At 37.0% G+C, this 23,449-nt stretch overlaps 2 protein-coding genes across 12 annotated transcripts in view; one reads left to right on the top strand and one right to left on the bottom strand.

The window, feature by feature from the left end:
* The window catches only part of CDKL2 (cyclin dependent kinase like 2), a 36,260-nt gene extending 16,674 nt beyond the window's left edge, over positions 1-19,586 (top strand). The window contains exon 13 of one of the 5 annotated variants that reach the window (XR_002437906.1): positions 19,185-19,200. Coding sequence is in view for 3 of the 5 variants with exons in the window: in XM_021394249.1 (XP_021249924.1) it covers positions 19,185-19,342 (158 nt within the window). In the remaining 2 variants the exon portion in view is untranslated. Of the gene's footprint in view, positions 1-1,241; positions 1,429-9,912; positions 10,049-19,184 lie in introns of those variants that run through there. The other 4 variants (XR_002437905.1, XM_021394249.1, XM_021394250.1 and 1 more) reach the window with 4 other exon arrangements.
* SCLT1 (sodium channel and clathrin linker 1) lies at positions 105-23,407 on the bottom strand. Of its 7 annotated transcripts, XR_002437904.1 has the most exons (23): positions 23,141-23,406; positions 22,546-22,610; positions 21,799-21,851; positions 21,298-21,367; positions 21,078-21,133; positions 20,566-20,698; positions 19,781-19,903; positions 17,320-17,385; positions 15,632-15,699; positions 13,962-14,052; positions 13,678-13,769; positions 13,325-13,502; positions 10,773-10,871; positions 8,896-8,967; positions 7,737-7,811; positions 7,078-7,223; positions 5,188-5,380; positions 3,481-3,677; positions 2,581-2,659; positions 2,079-2,174; positions 1,509-1,620; positions 964-1,061; positions 105-865 (listed from the first exon to the last, which is right to left on the bottom strand). XR_002437904.1 is itself a non-coding variant. In XM_021394234.1 (22 exons), exons 1-21 carry the CDS (start codon positions 23,172-23,174, stop codon positions 999-1,001), a joined length of 2,049 nt encoding a protein of 682 aa, XP_021249909.1. In that variant the 5' UTR covers positions 23,175-23,405; the 3' UTR covers positions 105-865; positions 964-998. The 7 variants fall into 7 exon arrangements, 6 of the variants coding, with proteins under 6 accessions (XP_021249909.1, XP_021249910.1, XP_021249912.1 ...); XM_021394234.1 differs by lacking the exon at positions 1,509-1,620 and having other exon boundaries at positions 23,141-23,405; XM_021394235.1 differs by lacking the exon at positions 1,509-1,620 and having other exon boundaries at positions 22,546-22,605; positions 23,141-23,404.

Here is a 23,449-nt window from a genome sequence, read left to right as displayed (position 1 = left end):
TAAGCATTATCTATCAGGTGAATTATAAGTCCTAAAAGAAAATTAAGCTCTTCACATTTAAGAGAAATGACAAGAAGTTAACTTCAGTCCAAAATGGGTCAAAATTAGTGACATGTATGAAATGTTTATTATATACGGTGAAATAGAAAACAGAATTCAGCTATAATTTTAGAGAAATACGTATCAAGTTTCTCATCGATCAAAGATTCCCACATACTGGCATTTGTAGAATTCGAACACACTATTTAAAAATGCATAAAAGCTGGATGACCAGCTTTGTGCAAACTGAAGTAACAGAGAACTGAAGTTCCAAATGGAAAAGCAAGGAACAATTGTAAAATAGTAATGGAGGGAGGGGAGGGGGAAGCAAAACTGAAGAAAGGTTACGGTCCTTAAAACCTTAGCTGTAAGAACAGCTATAGCAACACTTTAACTGTTTCCCAGAAACATAGCAAACTGAAGTGAACTCTTAAAAATGGAAGGCAATAGAGACATTTCCCAGTTGTAGCACCTACCATAAGAACTATTTGACATTCATGTTGTTATTACTGTCTTACTGCAATTCATGTAAGATCTTGAAAATGTTCTCAAGTTACTGCACTACAAAATGAAAAGAAGTATCAACTGTATGTGAACAAAGCCGTTTCAGAATTTCAGTAGAATGGCCTCTATTCCTTGGAAACAATTTTGTCATAGTTGGACATAGCAAGTGTTCTTTTTTAAGACTAAAACCGATCATATGCCACAGCACTGTATCAAATTGTTTCATCTGCTACATTAAAGGACTTGAATTACTTCAGTTTGCATTCTTCTTATCTCCACCGTGCAAACAGAGACAGTATCTTCAGCCAGCCTTCTTTGTTACCTGAGTGATACATAAAATATATATATGAAGTTTTACAAACCTTGCTATGCATTTGATTTTAATGCTCCAATCCAAAGTTTCTCCAGCAATCTTCTTACCTCCAGCATGGTGTGAATATTACTAATACATCATCTTAGATATTTTCCAGCTCCTTCGCAGAAGTAGCCTTTTTCTTCCATGTAGTTAATGTGCTGAGCTGTAATTTTTAACAAGCAGATAGTTTCTTAATTTTTTTTCTAAGATCTAAATAACAGTACAGCTTCAATATGGAAAATGTCATGAAGGAGAGGGAAAAGCTGAGATAAGTGGGAATTTGGGTTAAACAGAGAATTTACAAAGCTTTCTGTAGGTAATTAATACTTGTATCTTATTTCAGATCCCAAAGAATTGCAGATGACAGAACAGTAGGTAGCAGGCGTTCTTTGAAGACATTTACAGAGAATACGCACATTTTAAAACTGCAAACATTACCCTGTATTTGTAAGATTTTTTTGCCTGGAATTATTATTAATAATAAGCAAAGATTTATCGTCTTTGAACTAAGGACTGGTAATTTTAATAGTTTATTTTTTTTCATAATCGTCTTTCACATCAAAATACTGCCCAAGCTTTAGTATATAGAGGCAAAAATCGATCTGAGAACCTTATTTAAGCCTCAGTTTTGTTCTCCGTGGCACCTTTAAAGAGTCCTCTCCTGCCTTGCCTCTGGCTGTTTGTTCTTCTGAAATGCTGAGTCAGCATTTTGTGGGCTCTCACTGTGAAGTACATCAAGATAGTGAACCGAAGTAACATTGTCAGGAATCAGACACACTTTGTTTCAAACCAGATGGACGCTCCCCAGGAGATAGGTGTAGGAATCAGCACATTTGCTCTTTGTGAAGAGCTGCAATTATTTAAGGAAGTAGTTTCTTTTTTACAAAAAACTTTTCCGAATATAGAAATTGTGATCCACCTTCACTCACGCACTTTGAACCACGACTGCAATTTGCATCAAATTAGTTTTCATAACCAAATCTATGCTGTCAGGTCAGCGTCCTTTCAGAAAGTAGCATTTAATCGAATTCAAAACACAAGACTTCTGTTCAAAGTACATTAGTAATGCTGCACACATACGTGATCACCTCTGCCTCAGGAATAATACAAAGTGAGTACTTTCCTAATATTCAGTGGGATTTTTGTAAGCACTTTAACATTTTTTCTTAAAGTTTGGTACCTTTTGCGATGCTGTAGCTGCCCTCTGTTCTGCCTGGCTTAGTCGCGTTTGAAGTCTATTGATGTGTTTTTGATATTCCGTCATTAATTTTTCATCCTGTGTAAATGAAGTATCTTATTACAAATATAAAGTTCTCTTTTCTGGATCCATCCATATAGTAGTGAAAAGCTTAAAGCAAGAGGATCTTTAGAAGTAGAGCTGGTTTACCACCTACAGTAAGACTGAAAGCAGTGCTGACGCATTATAAAGAATTTCCAGCTCAAATATGAATCGTGTGACTTCCCTAGTCAGAGACATCTTCAGCGAAATTTTCACCTTCCTGAAGTAAGATGCACATAAGCTGATATTTTAATGCAGGTAATTTAGTTTACACAATATTACAATACAAATATTTAAGCTATATTCAAAGGGAGAAGACTATACCAGATTCAAATGATAACATCCTAGTGTATTTGCATCAGGTTGTAACTGAAAGCAATTGTCCTATCAGTCTTTATCTTACCTCAATTACTTTATCGTTTGCTGTTTCCAGCTGAGCAATAAGCTCCTGGTTACGAAGCTTTTGTTGACTCAGATCACTTCTATTAATGAGAAGAAAATGGAAAAGAAAACATTTACTCTAAAAAAAAAAACACAAAAAACTTTTAACCTTAGTATTTTGTATGTGTTTGGCTGGAAACTGCTATATGGAATTTGAAATGCCTGTTAATATAAGGCTGCAGTATATTTGGCTGGTAGTTTCCATTCCCTTGTTCTCAATCAACCCCTTTAACCAGTCCCAGGTAGATACCATAAAAACAATTTAACATCTTTTGACTAGCTACTATAAAAATGAAGATACATAGGCAGTGCTGGGAATATGAGCCTGTTACCTGGCAACCAGTACGCATTAAGAGAAAAAGTAAAGTTTATGTCATATTTGTGCTCAAGGCAATCACATAACTCATTTGTATTCTCATAAATGATTGCAAGTGCTCAAAAAGAACATAAGATGTGCCTCTACAAACATTTTTTCCAACTTACAAGGCTAGCGAATTATTTCACGCTTGCTTTGATAAAGACTGTTCTGAATAAAGACAGGAGTTTTCGTAATACAAAGCTATGTTTTTCTAAACTGATAATAATTTTCAGAAAGACAACAATTGAAAAGAAGATATTCAGTTTACTTTTTGTCATTACGAATGATATGATATACGAATAATGTCAGTTATTAGCTGCACGCTTCACTATGAGTCGTGTCAGAGAGTTCTAAAGGTAACATTTCAAATCTTTTGTTTGCTAGAAGCACATCATCTACCCCATGGTCTGGTCTCCTTTTGTACCATGGGTATACCCTCCAAACAGTACCAAACAGTAACTGATACTGTAACAGCAGCCAGAGGAACAACAAAACTGCACTTACTTTAACTTATTGATCCTGGCTTCTGTAGTTTCAGTAAGAACTTTTGTTTCTTCTTTCCATCTGTTTGTTGCTTTTTGCTGAGCTGCCAACAGATGCCGAAGTTCAGCAGTAGACTTTTGACTAATGTCTTCCATTTCCTTAAGACGGACTTCATATCCGTGTTCTTTCACAGCATGCTCATGCTCCATAGTGCTTATCTATAAAAAAATACAAATAGGATACAATCAAGTCTTTTGAACTACATTTATAAACATTTGTTGAAAGCATGTAAAATACAATAAATTTGTAATTACAAATAGACACATATTCCCAAAGCCATTTTAAGCAAATAGTGCAGCTGACAATAGAGGATAATCTTTATCGTTTGTGTTTTCTGTACAGAAACACATTTTTCTTTTTCACCTAGTCAAAATTCAGTAGGACTTTCTTAATTGCATCTAAAATCCTTTGTACATCAGAGGAAAATGGGGGCAAGCAACAGATCTGATCTGTGACTTACGGTATCCTGTCTGATTAAGGACATGCAAAGTTCTGGCATATGCTTTTTAACTGCTACTTATTTGTTAAGCTTTATGAAAGGTTCTAGAGTTGGAACAAGATTTCTTCTTTAATATGACTTCTTTTATCTTGACATAAAGAGATAACTGGATGAGGTGATCCTCATTCATAATTAGTAAAACTGTTTCTGAAATCTTCGTTGCTGTCGATATTTTGAAAGCACATCAAGGACCAAAGCTGTTATTCCTTTCAGAAGGCAAAGGTACGTGAATCTGCTAAAGTTAGCTATTATTACATTATCCCATATGCAGACTGTTCAGGTGCATTTAATGGAACACCTCTGAAAAGAAGATCCACCTTTCAGCTAAATATCTTAGTTTGCAACTATTCGCATTGAAAAACATTCTTTGGCCAGAACATACAGAACCAGTGTTTGACAACCACACTACTATATTATTTGTTAGCTACACGCTGCTGTGATTATGCAGTGGACATGTAAGTAGAGGAACACTGTACTGAAAATTGTACAGAGATTCCTAATACAGACAGTAGATAAATGAAGATCTAGAATTAGAATAAGTGAAATCAGCTGAAAAAAATTGTTTTACTATTTGGACTGTTCATCTTATGAAATAAAATAGAATATTTGGGATCTTCTTATCAAGCATAATTAGCAGAGACCAAGCTACTAAACAAATTTTTAGGACACACAATGCTAAAATAAAATTATTTATAAGGAAAAAGGGAAAGCATCATTGAAACTTTCACCTCCAATTTAAATTTCCAAATATTTTTTCCTAGAAACGCTGTCTTATTAAGCAAACATCAGTCTTAAAATAAAAACAGTATACAAACTTGTAGCGGAAATGCTAAGTCATAGCTTGAAGCAGTGATGGAGCACCTGGTGGGAAGGCAGGGCCAATCCAGGGGAGCTCAGCTGCGTGCAATGTACCTGAGTGACTGGAAAGGGTGGAGCCAGGATCCACCCCTTCCTAGACCTCATTTAAGGGTTGGCAGTGGAGGTGAGGGTATTTCTCTGGAGGTCCCTGCCTCCCTGAGGCCTTTCAAAGGTAAGCAGGTCTTTTTCCTTTGTTTTTGTGTCCATGGCTGCTGCATTTGAGCATATCTTTACTTGCTGCAGCCTAGGACTTTGCTACCCCGCTATCATTGCTATGCTTTCCATTGCATTATGGTGTTACAAAACCATACCTTTATTTTAGCTTTTTGCTGTGCCTCTGTGGCCAGTTTTTTCAAGCTTTCAATTTCTTTTTGCAATTGTTCGTTCTCTTGCTGAAGCTTTAACCTTTGTTCACCAATGAAGCCACTTTTTTCTCTTTCTGAATCCAGAATGCTTTGCAAGTTACAGATATTCTTCTGGTAATTAGATTTCTCTTCCTCAAAGCTGAAAGAGATGTCTTCTTTAAAGTCAAGAATTAAGTCCATTTTATGTTTCCTTAATGTCATTTTGCTGAAGCTGTGATAGTTTGAAGACAAGGGAGGCTATATCTGTAGACATCAACAAAGTCTTAATAGGTCAGTTAGCCTTATATGATATTGCCTTCTGATTGCTTCCTTTAATGGCAATAGAGGCAAACGGTAAACAGAAAAAGCAAGCTTTTTGTATGGTTGTATTTTGGGTATGGAGCTCATTGCCACACTATGTTGTGGATGAGAAGATTTTACAGGGACTCAAGTAATCCATGTAACAGTAAGAGCAGTAATTAAAAAAAAAAAACATATGATGCCATCTCTGGGTGTTCTTAAGCAGCGCATCGCTGCTGCAATGCTGGTGGAACATGCCAATGATGCATCACTGTCAGCTTGCTCTAGCATTCAGTTTTTCCATAGATTACTTTTTTGGACAGTACTGGAGAAGATATACACATAGGTTTCTCTGAAAGTAATGCCTCCCATTTATTTCCATGGAAACTACAATAGCTACGAAGAGAACAATTACATTGTTTGATAGAGCATATTCTTAGCTACAGAACACTGTTTTTCAACATAAGCGCTACCCTTAGCTGTGCATTCTTCCTGGCTATGAATTTGTAGAATTGGCTATGCCCCTAGAAGTCTGCACCTGTGGAGGTGACCCACTGTTGCTATTGCCACCACTGAAACACACCACCCACCACCTCACTGCGCTTGCATCCACTGTTTGGGCTCCATAAATGTTCAGCAAGTGTTAACGAGTGTCAGTGGGTACCATTTTTTCCACATGGAGGAATTCACAGACACACTTCTGCTTCATCTGCACTTCCACATCACATGCCATATTGTCAGACTGTTCCTCTGCCACCATCTACATCATGGCAACAACATCAGGGAGAATATTGGTGGAAAGGTTCAACCTCTACTGCAGTACCACCAACAGACACCTCTGACATCATGAGTCAACACAATGAAATAAGACGCATTACTTTTTGGAGCAGCCCTCATATATTTGGGACAGATCTTTGGTCTGACTCAATACACAGGTTCCCCTGCTTCTTCCTGAAAGTTTGCAGGACTATGCACAAGTCAGTGAAGTATTCTATCAAGTCTAGGCAATTAGTGAAAGCAATCCAGCATTTGACCCATCTCGATAAAATGGCAATGTGAAAGAACAGGTTTTCATTTTTAATAACAACTCCAGATTCATAAACCCTATCTCTTGTACAGAACAATCATTTATAATCTGAATACGTAAATGGCATAAGCTTCTAAAAAAAACCTAGGCTTTTCATTCTGCGAACAACCTGATCAAAAAATGTATATCACATTGTACTTCTTATCATTATATTACTGAAACTGCAATAGCGTCTGTTATCTCTGAACACAGACCTGAAATTCAGTATGCTATGTAAACATGGAGTGTTATGTGTATAGTAGGGGATACCACACTGTAGATGATTTTACAGAGTAATAATTTCTGCCTGAGTATTTCAGAGAGTAACCTTTCCTACAAACACTATTTAGAAATGTGGCAAGATTTCAAACAAAGTTTTTTATAAAACAATGAAAATAACTGCTTGTGGTTCTTACTTTGTATAGAAAACCTTTTGTTATCTGCTGTCCCCCCTTTAATACTTCTATAGTGATCCATAGTCCATTACTTACTTCATTTCCAGCAGCTTCAGTTTATGTTGTGTTGTTTGCAGACTCAGCTGAAGGTCACATTTTGTAGTCTCTGCAAATAGATATTTCTGATGCAGTTGCTCTAGTTTTCTATTGTCAGATTCATGTCCTCCGTATTCTCTGCAAATCTGAAGAATACAATTAAATGCCAGATCATCTTTACCTTGCACTAATTACTGACACAGTCATAATGATAAGGAGGCTACTCCTCACTGTGTCCTATTTCCAGGGATTTAAAACCAAACCGAATATAATTGAGTTTCAGTGCTGCTTCTAAAAAGGTTTTCAGAGATCTTGCGTTTGTTTGTTTTCAGCATGCTGTGCTTAAGTTGGAATACGTACCAACATGCTTTTAGATTATGTCAAACATCTTTTACTTTTTACGCTTCTCAATGAACACTGTTTTTCAGTTTAGTACTAGAACTTTAATTTTCCAGATTAAAACTTAAAGTACAGACATGCATGTTTAATGTTAGGAAAATCAACTCAACAAATAACGCTATGATCCTTAATTTCCTTATCCTTCATTCCAGTGTTAAGGAAAAACATTGGAGGTGGGGGGGAAAAAATAAAATGAACATGTCTTTTCATAGTGAAGATAGATGTTAAACATGATGTAACAAAGCACGCAATTGCCTCACCTTTTCAAGTTCTTCTTCCACTGCTCGCTTTTCTCTAATGGCACGCTCTATTTGACCTTGCTTTTCACCACATTCCTATTTTAAAAAGTCATTTAAATAAACCTCTCATTTATATTGTAGATATATATATAATTTATATATATAAAACTCGTGATAAAAATACCACGCGCTACATTACCATCTACTTTTGCTGCTTGTTGTCCCCTATGCAAACTAAGCTGTACAAAGGAGATGTGAAGATGCTCTATACTGGTAGTGAGGAAATTGTTACACAGCAGTACTAAGCTGCCTGCAGACAGACACCTGTGAAGGCCTGGTACAGATCCACAGCTATAGTAGGATTTATTGGACCTATATGAAGTCCTATAATGGATCCTACTGGACCTACGCAAGTACAGTAAAGTCTAGGTCATTCCCCTTCCCCAGCAGCACGAGAAACCGAGCGTAGGATCTAGCTCACCACTTAAATATTTGCAGAGAACTAAAAATAGTATCAGTTCTATTCTGTATAGCAGCTTATTTGCCCTCATTTCTTTGCCTTGGCCCTATGGCAAATCCAGACAGGTAGAAGAGAAATCCAAATTGTGTGCTGTAGGAAAGTTGCTATTCACATACTTGTATTTTAAGTGTGACTGAAACACCAGGGCTACACAGTATCAGTGCCTATCAGTACAGCATATATGCACACAAATTACTAGATTGCTGGGCTGAGATAAGAGTTTCTTGTGCAGTTAAGAATATTTTTTCTGGCCATAATAAAAATCTATACACAATTCCTTCTAGACAGCACTGTAAAGAAACGAGTTCTAATGAAACCTCTCAAATAGGCCAAGATAAAAGTATCCCAAGCCTGCCATCACTGACCCATGTAGACATAAAAACACTTCAAAACGATAAAAAGCAAAGTTACGATTACTTCTTTGCAACTGATCACTAGTAACTTCTATTTAATAATAAAGAGAAACACCAGTCTAGAAGAAGGTATATCAAAAGGTTTGACCTCTTTGTCTAAAACTAAGAATCCCTTCACCAAACTGCTAATGATATCATGTAGGATTTTACTTGATTTACTTTATATATAATTACATATTTAACTTGATAAACAAAAAAGTCTCAAGTGTTTTGCTAGCACAGATATTTTCAAAAGTCAAGTTCATACCATATGAAGAGCCAGAAGTTCTTCTGTTAATTGAGAGATCTGCACATTGTATTGTTTCTTTGCAGAGTCTACCTGTGATCAAAAACAAAGCAAAACTAAATAATATTGCAAACTATTTTTCCATCCAGTTTTTACGTATATAATCACAGAATCATTTAGATTGGAAAAGACCTTTAAGATCATCAGTTACAACCATCCACCTAACACAAGTCCACCACTAAACCGTGTTCTTAAGCACTACATGCATACATCGCTTAAAAACCTGCAGGGATGGTGACTCTGCTGCCGCCCCCAGCAGCCTGTTCCAATGCCTAACTACCATTTCCATGAAGAGCTTCTTCCTGATATACAATCTAAACTCCTCAACACAACTTGAGGCTGTTACCTCAAATATGCTTTGTGCATATGTAGTGCTTCTATATAAAAATAGGAAACCACAGTAATTGACAAATGGTACTACTTGAATGTTAAAGGAACGTTTATTATCCATCCATATTACTTTAATTGAGAGTATTTAGGAGGAAAAAAAAGCAGAAAGACATCACAACAAGGTCTTACCAGAAGAACAGTAAAACTACCAGAGAGCTGCTGTCCACTAGGTGCAAGATATCTGAAACTTGTGTAACGGATATTTTTAGATCACATAAGAAATATGTTACTCTTGGAGAAATACAACAACGCTTATTTTAAAATTTTACTTTTAATGCTTTTGATATATTCTTCTTTACTGGGATTATGTGAAATAAGAAATAGGACATTTCTGAATTTCTAAAGTCTGATTAGTAAAGCACTGTCATGAACAGTGGTTCCTCTAATTGCTTTTTAGCTCTCGTGCCCCCTCCAAACCATGCATGACATTAAACACTGCAGTTTTAAGTAATCCACATAATTATGTGGGTTTTTTTTTGGATAATCGCTAAGTATAAGGCACAAATCATTTTCATCCTCGTTTTTAAAGGCTTAAAAAATGTATGCAATATTTGAAATCCTTATTTAATATGAATCCTTTCATAACAGGCTTGTTGGATCATAATGAAGAAAGTGAAAGGAGGCAAAATCAATTACACCACTGAAAAATTATAGACCAGGTAGCTGATTTTCAGTGTTGTCTACTTGAAGCAGAAGACATTGCCAATACATTTATATAACAAGGCTCTTATTTCCTCTGGAGTTTGCCTTAAAATAAAGCAAGTCTGTCTGATGTGGAAAATTGTTAAGAATTGTTAAGAGATAAGATTAGCTTTGTTTTAACTGCAGATGGGACATAACAGAGAACAAATTCATTTGTGAACAGTCTATTATCAAAGAGCTTCAAATTTTCAGCCGCTTATGAGAAGAATGAGAATTATTGAAACAGGTACTATAAAATTTTGTAGTTTCTCTACCGAATTCTGTTTTTTTAAGTATGCTGCGATACTGAGGTTTTTTTATTATTAGCTGTACTTCATGGAAGAGTCTTATTTGTCTAAATAGAGGCATATTTTTGAAGAACTGAGATGACAAAAATCTGATCTTATAACTCAACAATTCTTATCACCTGAATGTATACAATAAGTATCAGTAAGTTCCAAGATGAGGCCACATGCTACTGAATAGAATTTTTGAAGTAAGTGCCGTATCTTCACCTTCTCTATACCAGTATCTGCATAGACAGCAATACTTCTGGTTCATGAGAGTTGTAAGAATATCATTTGGGTTGGAAGAGTACATATCTAGATGTGATAAAGCCAAAGAGCGTAATACCATCAGTATACTGCCCTTGGTACTTATATTATCAAAACACAAGAAAACTGCTGACACGACCATGCATAATATATAAATGATTTGATTTTTAACTCTAAGTTCATAGTTGGTTCTTTCTAAACATCGAAACTTACTTCCTTTCTAATTCTTGCAGCAGTATCTTCTGCAAGCTGAAATATTTCATCTTTCATCTTTTTGATTTCCTCTTCCTTTTGTTTCTTCTTAAATAGTGCCTGTAAAAAAATAAGAACTGAAACGTTACTTAAGTTGTGACATCATATCTAGCAGTGAGAGAAGAAACCACACATAATCACTGTGCAAAACAACTTTAGAGCAGCTGACACCAAGACGCAACAGGAATGTGAGAACAGAAATGACACAGAAAGATGTCTGTTAAGAATCAGAATACCTGTATAGAAGCACACACTTTCCTACATAGAGCTGAGTGCTTTTTTTTTTTAATGGTCGACAGACTAAATCAGTTACCTCCCAGAAAAATAAAAAAAAAAGAATTCCTAAGCAGCTAAGGAATGTATACGTCAACTCTTTCATGGTGGATAACAGTGAACCAAACAGCTCTTTAGCACGAAAAGATGGTGGGAGTTACAGAAAAGAAGTGCAGTAAGGAACCCTTCCAGGGCAGGATGAAAGAAAAATGCTACTGTTAAATAGGAGATGCTGGTCTGGAACAATTACAGAAAGTAATACGGAACTCTTGGTGGAAGAGATGAAAAATCTTAGGCGGCACATAGAGAATAGATGTTGCGTAGATGGATAAAGGGAGACAGACGTGAAAAAGGTCACTAACAGATGATATAAATTCAGTCTGTAGAAGGTGACTCACTCCAGTCATGACGTGACCCTTCATGTCACATTCTCTTTTACTGCTCCCATTCAGTTTGTGTTTTGTTTCTCGAAGTACTCTTAGAATTCTTTCGATCTCATCTTGTAAGGTTAGCTTACATGCTTTACAATGTTAACGTGAAAGAAGGAGCATTATTGTGACAACCTGTTGGTCTCTCACGTAATCTCTTAGAGACCAGAGAGGCCACAGTTAACTACTTGCATATATTAGGCAGTGTTTTTTTATTCATTCATAAAGTACCCAGTTTGCAAAACCAAGGATGTTTTAGCCAGAGCAATACAGTAACAAGCGTCTGCAAATTCAAAATTTGCCTCCCAGAGCATTACACTTAAGTTGTTGCTTACAACAAGATTCCTGTTTATCTGTAAACGTTCACTAACAGTCTCAGAGATGTTATTTACACCACAATTTTTACCCGTCGACTTCTTTCTGTCAAAAATGGTGTGAAAAACACTGTACTAATGTTCTAAAACATAGCAAACTGAAAAGGAGATTTATACTTTTCACCAGTACTTTTCAAATTAAAAGTTTTCTGGCTTTTAAACTCTGGGGAAATATATATATATATATATATATATATTATATTTATATATATATATATATTACCTTTTCTTCCTCATACTCAGGCTTTCGGGAAATGCTTGTGAGGCTAAAAATATTTTACTAGGAAAAAGGGCCTAATAAGTGAAGGGACTTGTAGGAGGTAAGGGCATAACGCAAATGAGATGCAGAAGTTTAATAACAAATACAGAAAGGAAGTAGCATGCCAGAAAGATGCCAAAAAGTATCGTGAATTACTTTAAGTGTATGTGAAGAATGCCTATAACAAGAGAAGAATCCTTTTTTGTGTAACAAGAAGAATCACACAAATTACGAGGCACTGCATTAATGACCAGAACCCCGAAGTTTTGTCAAGATTTTGATCTCTTCTGGAAATAGGTCAGAAGGTAGCAGGAACTCTTTAGTTTCAGACCCTCCTTTCAGACAGTCTTCCTCCTTTGTCACAGAAATGAAATCAGCATGAGCCAAAAAAAAAAACACCCAAAAAACCCAACGCTAACTCTTGTATTCCAAAGGGATAAAGTTACTTTAGATTATAAGGAGGCTCCTCACGTTTGAAAAGCAACTTCAGGCTAAAAAGGAATGTTTATCTCCTTAACTGCTCAACTGTTCAACGTGCTAACCTGAGCAAAATAGATTCTAAGATTCCTTATTTGTTCCCAGGAGCATTAAATAATCGGGACTTAGTTTGCTGATGGCTAAAGTCTGTTAGATACATTGAAGCTCTGTCTTGCCAGCAAACGGAATTCACTAGATTGCTGGAAGACTGATTACAGCTGAAGCTTAACATGAAAGCACAGAAGTGTTCACATTAGACACAAGTTTACCAGTCCCTGCACCCTGTCTCCTATAAGGGCAAACAATAAGATACTTTGGAAAAGTGAAGAACTGGAAAAAAAGGGAGACTTTTCTTTTTGTGTGTGAATCAACAGATACTTTGAAACCTGCTGGATTAGACCCTACCTTTAGGAAGTTTTGGTGGATTCTTCTATTTTGATTTTGACTATTTTATTACTGTAAAACAGTAAGTTCAGCAGCTAGTACAGCATACTTGAATTTCATCTGGCACCTAACACACAAAAATAAGTGATGTGTGTCCATATCATAAGTTTGCTCTCTTCTGCATTACTAATTTTGGTACAACAGGCATAAAAAGATCGGTTGTATATATGCGTATACCTCTAAGAATACATAAATGGGCACTTCCTAACTGCAGGTGATGAAAGTTTTCTAAGAAAATGCCTTCACCCATAACCTTACCTGACTTTTTTGGAGGTTAGCTTCTTCTAACAGCTGTATGCAATCTTGGACTTTTGCAACTGCCTCATACTTCTCCCTTTCTAAATTAGCACACTTCGTCTGAAGTGTTCTGATTTGTTTCTCCAGGTCTGCTCTTTCTGTTCTCAGCTGTTCAGCATCTTGGACAGTAACATGTAATCTAAAACAAATGAATATTTTTACTCATTTAACAATACAAGGCTTAATTAAAGCAATTCTTTCAAACTAAGCTCATAGAAAGTAAATAAGTTGCCAGAACCGTGTTCCTGTTCGGCTTTGTTGTGTTTTTTTTTTTGTAGATATCCTGTTAGTAACATCCAATAACGTGTCTTTACCTTGTTTCTAGTTGTTTTATACTAGACTGCATTTGTTGCAGGAGTTTGTCAGATGCTGCTTCTCTTTGCTGGGCAGATACCACATCTTCTTCCTAGAAAGAGTATACGTGTTTTCCAGGCAACATCTGAGTTTCATTTATAAAAACAAAGAGGTATGAAACAAACTAAATTGAATAAAATATAAAATAAATTAGAGAACAACTTGAGATTAATTTAACATCAGCAATTAGATAACTGACTAGTCATTCAGTTGCAATAGAAAGTTACCCCTTTCTCTAGAATACCTTTCTCTCCAATTGGCCTTGAAGCTTCTTTGTCAATCTGATCATTTCATCAACCTTAGCACTTGCTGTCCATCTATCTATTTTAGCTTGCCTATGTAAAGAAAACAGACTGTGAATTACACTTTGATTATAACAGGGGAAAAATCGGACTCTTACAACTTTGTTGAAATGGCTGTGAAGGGCAGTCAGATTTCATAAAACTTCTTTGATTCAGTGCAAGAGGTTTTCCTTTTAACTTGTTATGTGGAACAACGAGACAGAAACGCTGAATTAATCATAATGTCTATATGTTGAGTAAATATTTGGGAGGACTAGGCAATCAAGAATTTGAAGTGATCCAATAACGTAAATACAGTTGGCCTCAGATATTTAAGAGTAATCTTTTTCAGAATTAGATTTCACTTTTAAAAGCAATTTCTACTAGGAATTGAAAATATTAACCATTTCTCAAGAATTAATTGATATGCATTGTGATCTAAAAAGGCTTGACAAGAACAGAAATGGAAAAAAGTTGACTAGTTAATGAACCAGATCTTCCCCACAGTACAAAAGTTCATTGAAACGAGCATCAATCCTACTCCTCTGACTTGGGAATAAAAAGACATATACTGCCCTCCACCTGGTGCATAACCCAATTATCCAGACTTTGTATTAGGATAAATTTAAAGACCAATGAGTCAGTATACGATAAAGATAAGAAAAATAGCAAACTGGAGCACGACTAAGTCATGAAAGACACCAGAAAATATTTACTACTTTTAAAAATCAACTTCAAGAAAAATTCCTTACGACAATAAAAATTACTATTTAACAGCATAAAAAGCAAGAGTATATTATGCCTATGTGACAGTATTGATCAATGTACACATATTCACACATTAATACAAGACTTGATCTGTTTTGATCCCATTTATCTGTAAAAATTTTAATGCTACCTTGTGTGAGCAGTGTTCAAAAATGTAGGGACATAGAGTTCTCTTCTAAAGACAGCAGCACGCGTAAGCAACTTGCGTGTGATGACAGAGTTGGAAAATTCTTCATTTTCTAATACCTGGAACACCACCTTAATCTTTGTCATTTTTTTTTCCTGTCACATTGTCCTTCCCCCAGAATACACATAGCTAATACAACTGAGGTTGTAATAAAAAAAAATACATCTTCAGTGACTAAGCTCTGTATTTATAAGCAGATCCTAGTCCTAAATTTACTGTACAGAAGAAACAAAAATAAACGTTAAGACACAAAGCTTCTCTTACCTCTAAATTCCGCATAGCCTGTGGTTTAGAACATGAGTTTTAAGTGTTGAAATTTCAACTACTTTGAATGTTCAAATTTCAAAACTGTAAAGAGTATTCATAATTGGATTTTGTACAAACTGTATTCCAACAAAAAAAAAACCCTTCTGTTTTGCTGCGGTATTAAAAGGAACACAGCATTCAAATCAAGCATCTAGTGCTACCTATCTCAGGGACTAGAAATAACTAGAGATATTGTACCTTACCACTGCTGATGCACGTTTATAGCAAACCATTAAGAAGCGTTAACTGAAACCACTTCAGCTATCACTGTCAAGACAGTTTGCAAGACAAAAAAAAGGCTTATGATAGAAATTTAAGTTAGGAAAGCCTACAGTAAAGATTTTTATCATTTTTAAGTTGCCTGGTTTATACCTCAGTTGTTTTTGTAGCTGCTCTAGTTCCACATTCTGTTCTGCTACAGTTTTCAGAAATTGATTGCTCTGTAAAACAAGGAGAGATTTGTAGAGATTTTTTCTGCTTTTATTTTACTAACAAAATATCAAAAATTCACTCAGATACTGAATGTCAGAAGATTTTTCTGCCAACTTCTGCAGCTTATTTCAGTTTTCATTACCTTAAATGCTTTAACATGAGGTAAGCACTGTGACCTCCTTACTAGATCTCATTTCCAGAACTTTTCTAAATATGCTGAAAAATTCAAACCTGAACACATCCAGGGAACATGACTGTTTTAACCCTGATAAAAAAACCTGGCTAGTTAAGCTTGCTCTCTGCTTCTCATTGTTCAGTTTTTTAGTTCAAGAAAGGACACCTTTATTCCAAGACATCTTTAAGTCTTTGGCAAGAGACCTTCTTAAACACTTTGGAGAACGCAGACAAATGGGCAGCCTTTATCTTAACGCTTTCTCCTTCAAAGAATAGTTATTTCACACTTCTGCCCACAATTTCTTTCCCATATCATGATTTTAAGGATCCAGTCAGTCTATGTCTTGATACCTCTTGCTTTGCTTATATATAGCAGATGAGTGTGCGTCTGCTAAATCAAAACAACTGTTTTGAAAGCTCATTGTATTTTCTTGAGATTGTTTTCAGACAGCAATCCCTCAACCGTAACTGTGGCTATTCTTCAAGAACAGTTGACTGAGGTTACTGACTACAAAGGACAAAAATTCCTCTCTCCAAGTGCGTTATTTTGCTTTTACTAGAACTAATGAAATAGCTTGTACACGGAACTGCTTGCAAACTACAATTCTATAGTAATATGCCGTATACTACTCAGCATCAGTAAGGGTTTGAATGGAGTATTGCATTGTTTTCAGCACCACAGCTCACAAACGATGACAACAGACAGTTTTCAATAGCTGTGACAAAGAACTTAGAAGTCTTTCCTTCATACCCATGATATTTCACACCAAAAAAACAGGCTTAAATTTTAACAAGAGAAAAGAAAAAAGGTTTCAGTGACAAAGACACAAAACAGCATACAGTAGGTTACATGTTTGAGGTGTCTTGTTTTTTTCCTCTCCTTGCTCTACACACTGGCAGTATCCAGGACAAACATGGATCAAAGAAAAATCACATGGGAAGCGTGTTTTACAGAGAGGAAGCTTCTCAGCTAGCACATCAAGTTTTTTGCCTCTTATTTTTCTATAGTATCAAAACTGTATCACTCCTTGAAGTCCTGGGCTAAAGCTTAGTTTCAGTCTGTACAATAAAAGATTATTAGAAGGCAAAAATCTCTTAAAAGATCAGCTCTGAAAATGCTTATGTCAGGAGCACCAAACTAGGAATCGCTAACATGTGGCAGAGCTAGTCTGTGTAAGATGTTATTGAACTTTTTTCAATTAATTTTTTTGAATGTTTGTCTAAGATACACTTAACACATACTAAAATTCTGACTTAAGTGTTTTGTCTTCAGGAAGAGAGACATTACTTCCTGATTTTTGACTGGTTGCTAGACAAGTTTACAAATCTGAGTGACACAAGGTCTTTTCCAACTAGATATGCTGGAGGGATATTCTTCTTTTTTGTTTGTACCTTTAGGCTCCAGTAGGATTAAATAAGAAAAATCACTAGGTCATTGCTTAGGTTTTACTTACCAATTCTGTTTTCTCATTGGCTGCATGCAGTTGTGTAGTTAGCTGGTGAAAGTTAGCCAGCTGATCCTAAAAAAAAAAAAAAAATTCATCATCTTAGAATCGTTACCAAGAAAGAACACTTAATTATCACAGTCATAGTCAACTGAAAACATTTTCAAAGAATTCATGTATGAAGCAGGAAATCCAACAAGCTTTTTTAAGTTTTAATTAGATTACTTCTAGCTTTTGACCTGGTAATCTGGCAAATTAGATTTACTAATGTAAAACGTATCTGAATTTAATTCGGTTACAAGTTTCTGGAACCCACGCAGTTAGTACCAAAATATGAAAGTAGTGCCTCTACAGAGCCACACAGATTATGGTGGTACTACAAGTTTTTTTTGCTAACACCGTAGCAGAAATGCATCCCAAAAGAATTTTAAAAGTGCCTGCCTGCACGAAGAGGCTTTATTTGCTCTTTGCCATGTCTACTGTCCATACAGAAAACTGTACTTTAGCTCCGTCTTCCTAGGGAAACTTGAATAACACAAAATAGTCATCTGCAGCATACTAAGCATCTTCAGAGCATAGCCAAGACTTAAGTCCCTGAGTCGGAATATATACTAATTGTGTTGTATTCGTGGCCACCGTTTCATGGTCAAATGCATGCAAGCAACCTATTCCAACAACTCCATTGTAGAGGTTGGACAGGATAAATAAGGATCTCATAGCTCGTCTTTGCTTTCTTATCAATTGTGATTCTAGTCAGTCTACCTCTGATAGCTATTTCCTGCTCCTCTGTTAAAAGCACAATGTAAAATAAAGCTAATTCAGCTGAAAAGTCTGTGGCAGACAAGTAGTGTTTTTAAGAATAAAAGGTGGTTTGTTCTCATTCTTGATAAAAGGGCATTAAAATCCTTGAAGAATTTAATCATCAAAAGTGGGCTCTTACAGCCCCTTAAGCCTCCAGCAGCTATGACTTACCAGTGACCAACAATGAAAAAATCCAGTAGCGGTAACAGAAACAAGAAGTTAGAACAACGAATAAACTCCTCACAACTAAGTCCTCATAACTATTACTTGAAATATCTATAACATTTGAGAGAGCACAACAACTGTAGAATGGAACTGATTGCTTAGATGGACTTACCTCAAAAATCAGTAACAAATTCCTGCTACATAGGTGAGCAATAATGGCACCCGCGAGTCTAGTGTACTTGAAAATGTAAAGCAAATTTTATAGATCTAGGAATACAGCTGTAGTGAGCTACGCATACAGATGAAGTTTGTTAGTTCTTTGCATACTGAGCACTCTAATAGCTCAGAGCAAAACAGCTTCTTACAGCCTAATTTTTCTTTTCTGAAAGAAAAATTCCTGAAACCTAACCGGTTAACATAGCAAGCTAACACAATAACAAATTGCTTAAAGGTGTTCCCAAGAAGCAGCTGAAGAAATGGAATACTATACACAAACTAACATTAGAATATTACAACTTTGATTTTTCAGTTGTTTAGACATGCTTCTTTATTGAATGACAAAAGGACATTGAAACTGCTTTTCCTACTGTTCCACTCTGTTCTTGTAGACAAAATTCAAGATTAAAAGACAGAAGAAAACATGAAAGACTTTCACTTTGTAGGTAATTCAGAAATCTTCAGCAGCTTTCAGATTCAACTTTACCGAACATTTCCTAATGTCCAATTCAAATATGATTATTTATATTTGTCTATCTTGCATTCTTCTCTACATGCACCAAAACTCACACAGTGCACTCCCTAAGTTACTGTCCATATATTTCAAACAAACTTTTAATCCCAACTGCACATTTATTTGTTGAATCACTGACTATATCTGATCACTCAACTTTTGATAATAACTTCTACAGAAAACAATCAACAACGGGACCAGAGGAGGGCCACGAAGATGATCAGAGGGCTGGAGAGCCTCTCCTATGAAGATGGGCTGAAGGAGCTGGGTTTACTCAGACTGGAGAAGAGAAGGCTGCGGGAAGACATCCTTACGGCCTTCCAGTATTTAAAGTGAGCTTATAAACAGGAGGGGAATCAACTTTTTACATGGGTAGGTAAGTGACAGGAAAAGGGGAAATGGTTTCAAAATCAAGGAGGGAAAATTTGGATGAGAATGTCAGGGGAAGGTTTTCACAGAGAGTGGTGAGGTGCTGGAACAGGCTGCCCAGAGGCTGTGGATGCTCCGTCCCTGGAGGTGTTCAAGGCCAGGTTGCACAGGGCCCTGGGCAACCTGATCTAGTACTTGATCTAGTGGCTGGCAACCCTGCTGGTGGCAGGGGGTTGGAACCTGATGATTCTTGAGGTCCGTTCCAACCCAACCCATCCTATAATTTTATGATAATTCTATGATACTGGTAGAAGCACTGCACTTCAGTTTGGCTACATACAGATGCAAAATGTCTACAGTATACAAAGGCATTCCAAAATTAACAAAAATGTAAATGAAAGTTACTTGCTGTTTTAGTCTTTCAGCCATGTGAATTTGTGTTTGAGTCATGTGTTGCTGGTACTGCTGCTGGAGTTGATCGAGCTCTTGTGATACCGTCTGCCATAGCTCTATTGCTTGCTCTTTTTCCTAAAAAGTTTAAGAACAAAGGTCTCTAAAATACTTACAGTACATTTCCATTGAAATGCTTTTTTTGTATTCTCTGCACACATTACAACCACACAAAACACCAAATTCAGAGGCAGAAAAACAGATGTTTGCAATGTTCCAGCTAGACAAGAACTGCAAGTTTTGCGCTATTTTAATAGGTCTTACCGAAAGTAAAACTCCACTGAAGCGCTGAAACTGTCAAACTCTCGCAATTACTTACTCTAGGACTACGGTATACATAATACTCAAATACCAAAATTCAGGAGTCAATTTAACCTCAGCTTAGTCCACTGCAAACGAATTGAAACATCACTGCAATATGTTCAGGCCACTTTGCTGATCTGTTCGGACCTAACCATTACTTCCCATATTCCACATACACTTGAGGCACAAAGTAACATCAAAACTTTCTACTTGTATGAAACTAGAGAGGATCTTCCTTCAGGTTTTGAAGTTAAAATTGTAAGCGGGGATGTGCTTGGGTTTTTTTTTTTTTTTTTAGATAAATAAAATCAAGAAGGCCTCAAAATACTGTCAAGGGACTGTTATAAACAAATTCTGAACCAAGAAATAAACTGGCCTTCCCTAATCTGCCAAGGCACAGGAGAAATAAAAGAGTACAAGTGTTTCATCTCACACACTTGATTAGTCAGCTGTAGTTGTTCCTGAAGGTTTCTCAGTATTTCTTCATCTGCAGGAATAACAGTTCCCAGAGGCATGAAAGGAAGAGCATCCAGTTGCATCTCAAGAGACTCTTTCAACTCTGCATGTAGCCTGAAATTCAAAGGACTAAGTTCAGCAAAGTATTTATTTAATATGTCTTTAAATTAACCAAAGTACTGTACCTTTGATCTGTATGTACCGTATACACCTAGTTCACATTTAAATCTATTGAGCAAGATATGTTCTACAAAAATGGTTCTACATAGTTTAATACCTCGTTCTTTTGCAGAGATATGGCATAGCCTCCTAAATTTGGTGCTGTAATCTATGTTAAACACTTAGAGTAACATTAAGCACATGAGTATGAAATCTTCAACTATTAAGCAGATTCAAACATTTCCAAGTCTTATGAAAAAGAGTTTAAGGTTTAAAAGACAGAAAAAGAACCCACAAGAAAAACAGCAGCAGTAGGTCAAGTGCACTTATTTACCTTCTGTTTTCTGCGGTGACTTGTTCAAACTTCTGTCTCATCTCATTCATCTGCACCTAATAAAAAAACATGCAAGAGTAAGCTCTAAGTGGCAAACTGCGGCAATTTATTTTTTCAATAAACAATACTGAAAATGCTGACAATGTTAATTCAGCACGATACCACAGATGAAATTAAGACTTCGTTTTGCAAGAAAAGTCACAGGATGCCAGAAACATACCTGATAAATCTGCAGCTGTTCCCTCATTTCGTCCATGCATTTTTCATGCTCTACATTTTTAGTTATCAAGCTGAAAAGTGGAAAAACATGCTTAGAATCCATTTGTAAATGCTGAAATGTTGTTCTGATAATTAACCGCTCTTACGCAATTCGTGATCTGGGAACAGAACAAAACCGTCGCTTATCTTTACTTCCAAGCCCAACATTCACCAGCATCAAGTGAACAACTTTCATTACTACCTTTAAAGCATGATCATTAACTTCCTCTGCAACAGAAGCAGAACATGCTTTCTAAAAGAGCTTTAATACATTTGTATTTCATACACAGATCGAAATCCACAAAGATTAGAAACCAGGCTTTGTTACTGCTTTCAAATACAACAGTAAAGTAATCTATAAGATGATGTAAATAGTTAATAAACACAGTTCTACTTATATACTTATTTTTTACAGTAATATTTCCTTTTGAAGCAGTATTCCCACTTATTTGGAATCTGTTACCTTTGGTCCGTCATCGTGGATCTGGATATGCCATCACCTCCAGCGACATTTTTCTGTAATTGATTATTTTATATTTTAGTACTTGTACATGACTGCACGTGGGTTGTTTTGTTTTTTTTTAATATATGGAAACCAAAGCTGTTTATTCTGTCTATATTGAAAAGAATATACAGACTCCCCAGCAATCGCTTTCAGGTTAATACTACAGTCCTTGAACATAGGCCAGATCTGAAAAAATTATCATTGCTTTTTTTCCTGGAGATGCTTTGATGTAAAGCATAACAACTGCATCAGATGGGCAACCAGTTCTTTCTTAAAACAACCATTACAAGTCTGTGCAAGAGCCAAGCTCACTTCCATATGTGTCAGCCCCAGGTTGGCGCTGATGCCCTAGCTTCTGCACAGTGTTCGGACAGGCTTATGCTATTCACCACAAAATGTTATCACCCCATGAAATCAAAGGAAAAAAAATCCATAGAAGTTAAAAAACTTTGGAGAAATCAGTGTTCTCCCACATATGACCAACTTTTGAAAATACTCCAAAAAACCAACCGGCCAAGCAGAATTCACTTTTTTAACAGTTTTATTCTGCTGCTGCTCGGAAAAACTGTAAGTAACTCTACAGTTCAGCGACGGGCTCAAAGCAAGGCAAGACCACGCTGAAAGAGACTGCATTCTATGTATACGAAGATGCGGATCTCAAATTTTATTTATTTTTTACCCACTTTCATTCCTCAGTTCACACACCTCAGCAGCGCTACTCAAAATCTCATCTGCTTCACCCTGTTCAAATGCAACATTTAGCTTCTGATCTGAAAAACACAGTCAAAGTTAGAGGACCATACAACGTGGACCATTAATTAGATGAACCTGGCCGGCAGCCAGAAAGATGTGAATTTGCTCTGAGCTCTACTTAGAGTCACCTGATTGTAAAATAAGCAAGTACATTAAAAAAGTAACATAATTATACAATGAGTAGCTAGCTACATTTCACTCAGAGGGCGGTGAGGCAGCAGCACCGCTGCCCAGGAAGCCGTGGTGCCCCATCCCTGGAGGCACTCAAGGCCGGGCTGGATGGGGCCCTGAGCATCCTGAGCAGGCGGGGCTAGCCCTGCCCCCGGCACGGTGTGGCTGTGTGGGCTTTCAGGTCCTTTCCAACCCAAGCCACTCCGCGATTCCATGACAACACATCAACTCCCTGCTTATACAGGCTACGAGGAAAGGTTTGCTTTGACGGTATTTTGCCGTGCAAAGGTGCACTCGGTTTAAGCTCCCGTTAAAGCTGCCCACCCCCACGAGGGCCGGGAGCAGCCCCGAGGCGGCCCGCCCGCCCAGCCCTCACCCGGCTCTCCCCCGCTGCGGAGCTCCGCGGCCATGTCGTCACGCCAAATCTTCGCCGCCCTCCTACTCCGCCAAAGACATCCCGGGCGGGCGAGCGTTGCTTAGGGGCGAACAGAGAGACCCCGCTCCTCTCGCCCACCCCTTCTTCTCTCTGGAGGAAAACGACGGGTATAGCAGGGCGGTAACGGCAACCTTCTTTCCCCACCGCCACGCGACAGAGAAACGGTCGCCACCGCCTCCTCCCTCAGCGAGCGGCTGAGCGCGGCGCTCAGCGCCGGTCACGTGGGCACGGGGCGGCCGCCGAGGCCGT

The sequence above is a fragment of the Numida meleagris genome, chromosome 4 (genome assembly GCF_002078875.1).
Source record: "Numida meleagris isolate 19003 breed g44 Domestic line chromosome 4, NumMel1.0, whole genome shotgun sequence".
In the NCBI taxonomy this organism is placed as follows: domain Eukaryota; kingdom Metazoa; phylum Chordata; class Aves; order Galliformes; family Numididae; genus Numida; species Numida meleagris.
Note: the sequence above shows the minus strand (reverse complement) of the source record. Positions and strands in the feature narration are given on the sequence as shown.

Coding starts and splice junctions, on each gene's coding strand:
- SCLT1 (XM_021394234.1), bottom strand. CDS start 23,174: ATGGCCGCGGAGCTCCGCAGCGGGGGAGAGCCGG. Junction 21,134..21,297: donor AACAGCTGCAGATTTATCAG/GTATGTTTCTGG, acceptor TTTTTTTATTAG/GTGCAGATGAATGAGATGAG. Junction 14,053..15,631: donor CAGCTACAAAAACAACTGAG/GTATAAACCAGG, acceptor TTCTTTACATAG/GCAAGCTAAAATAGATAGAT.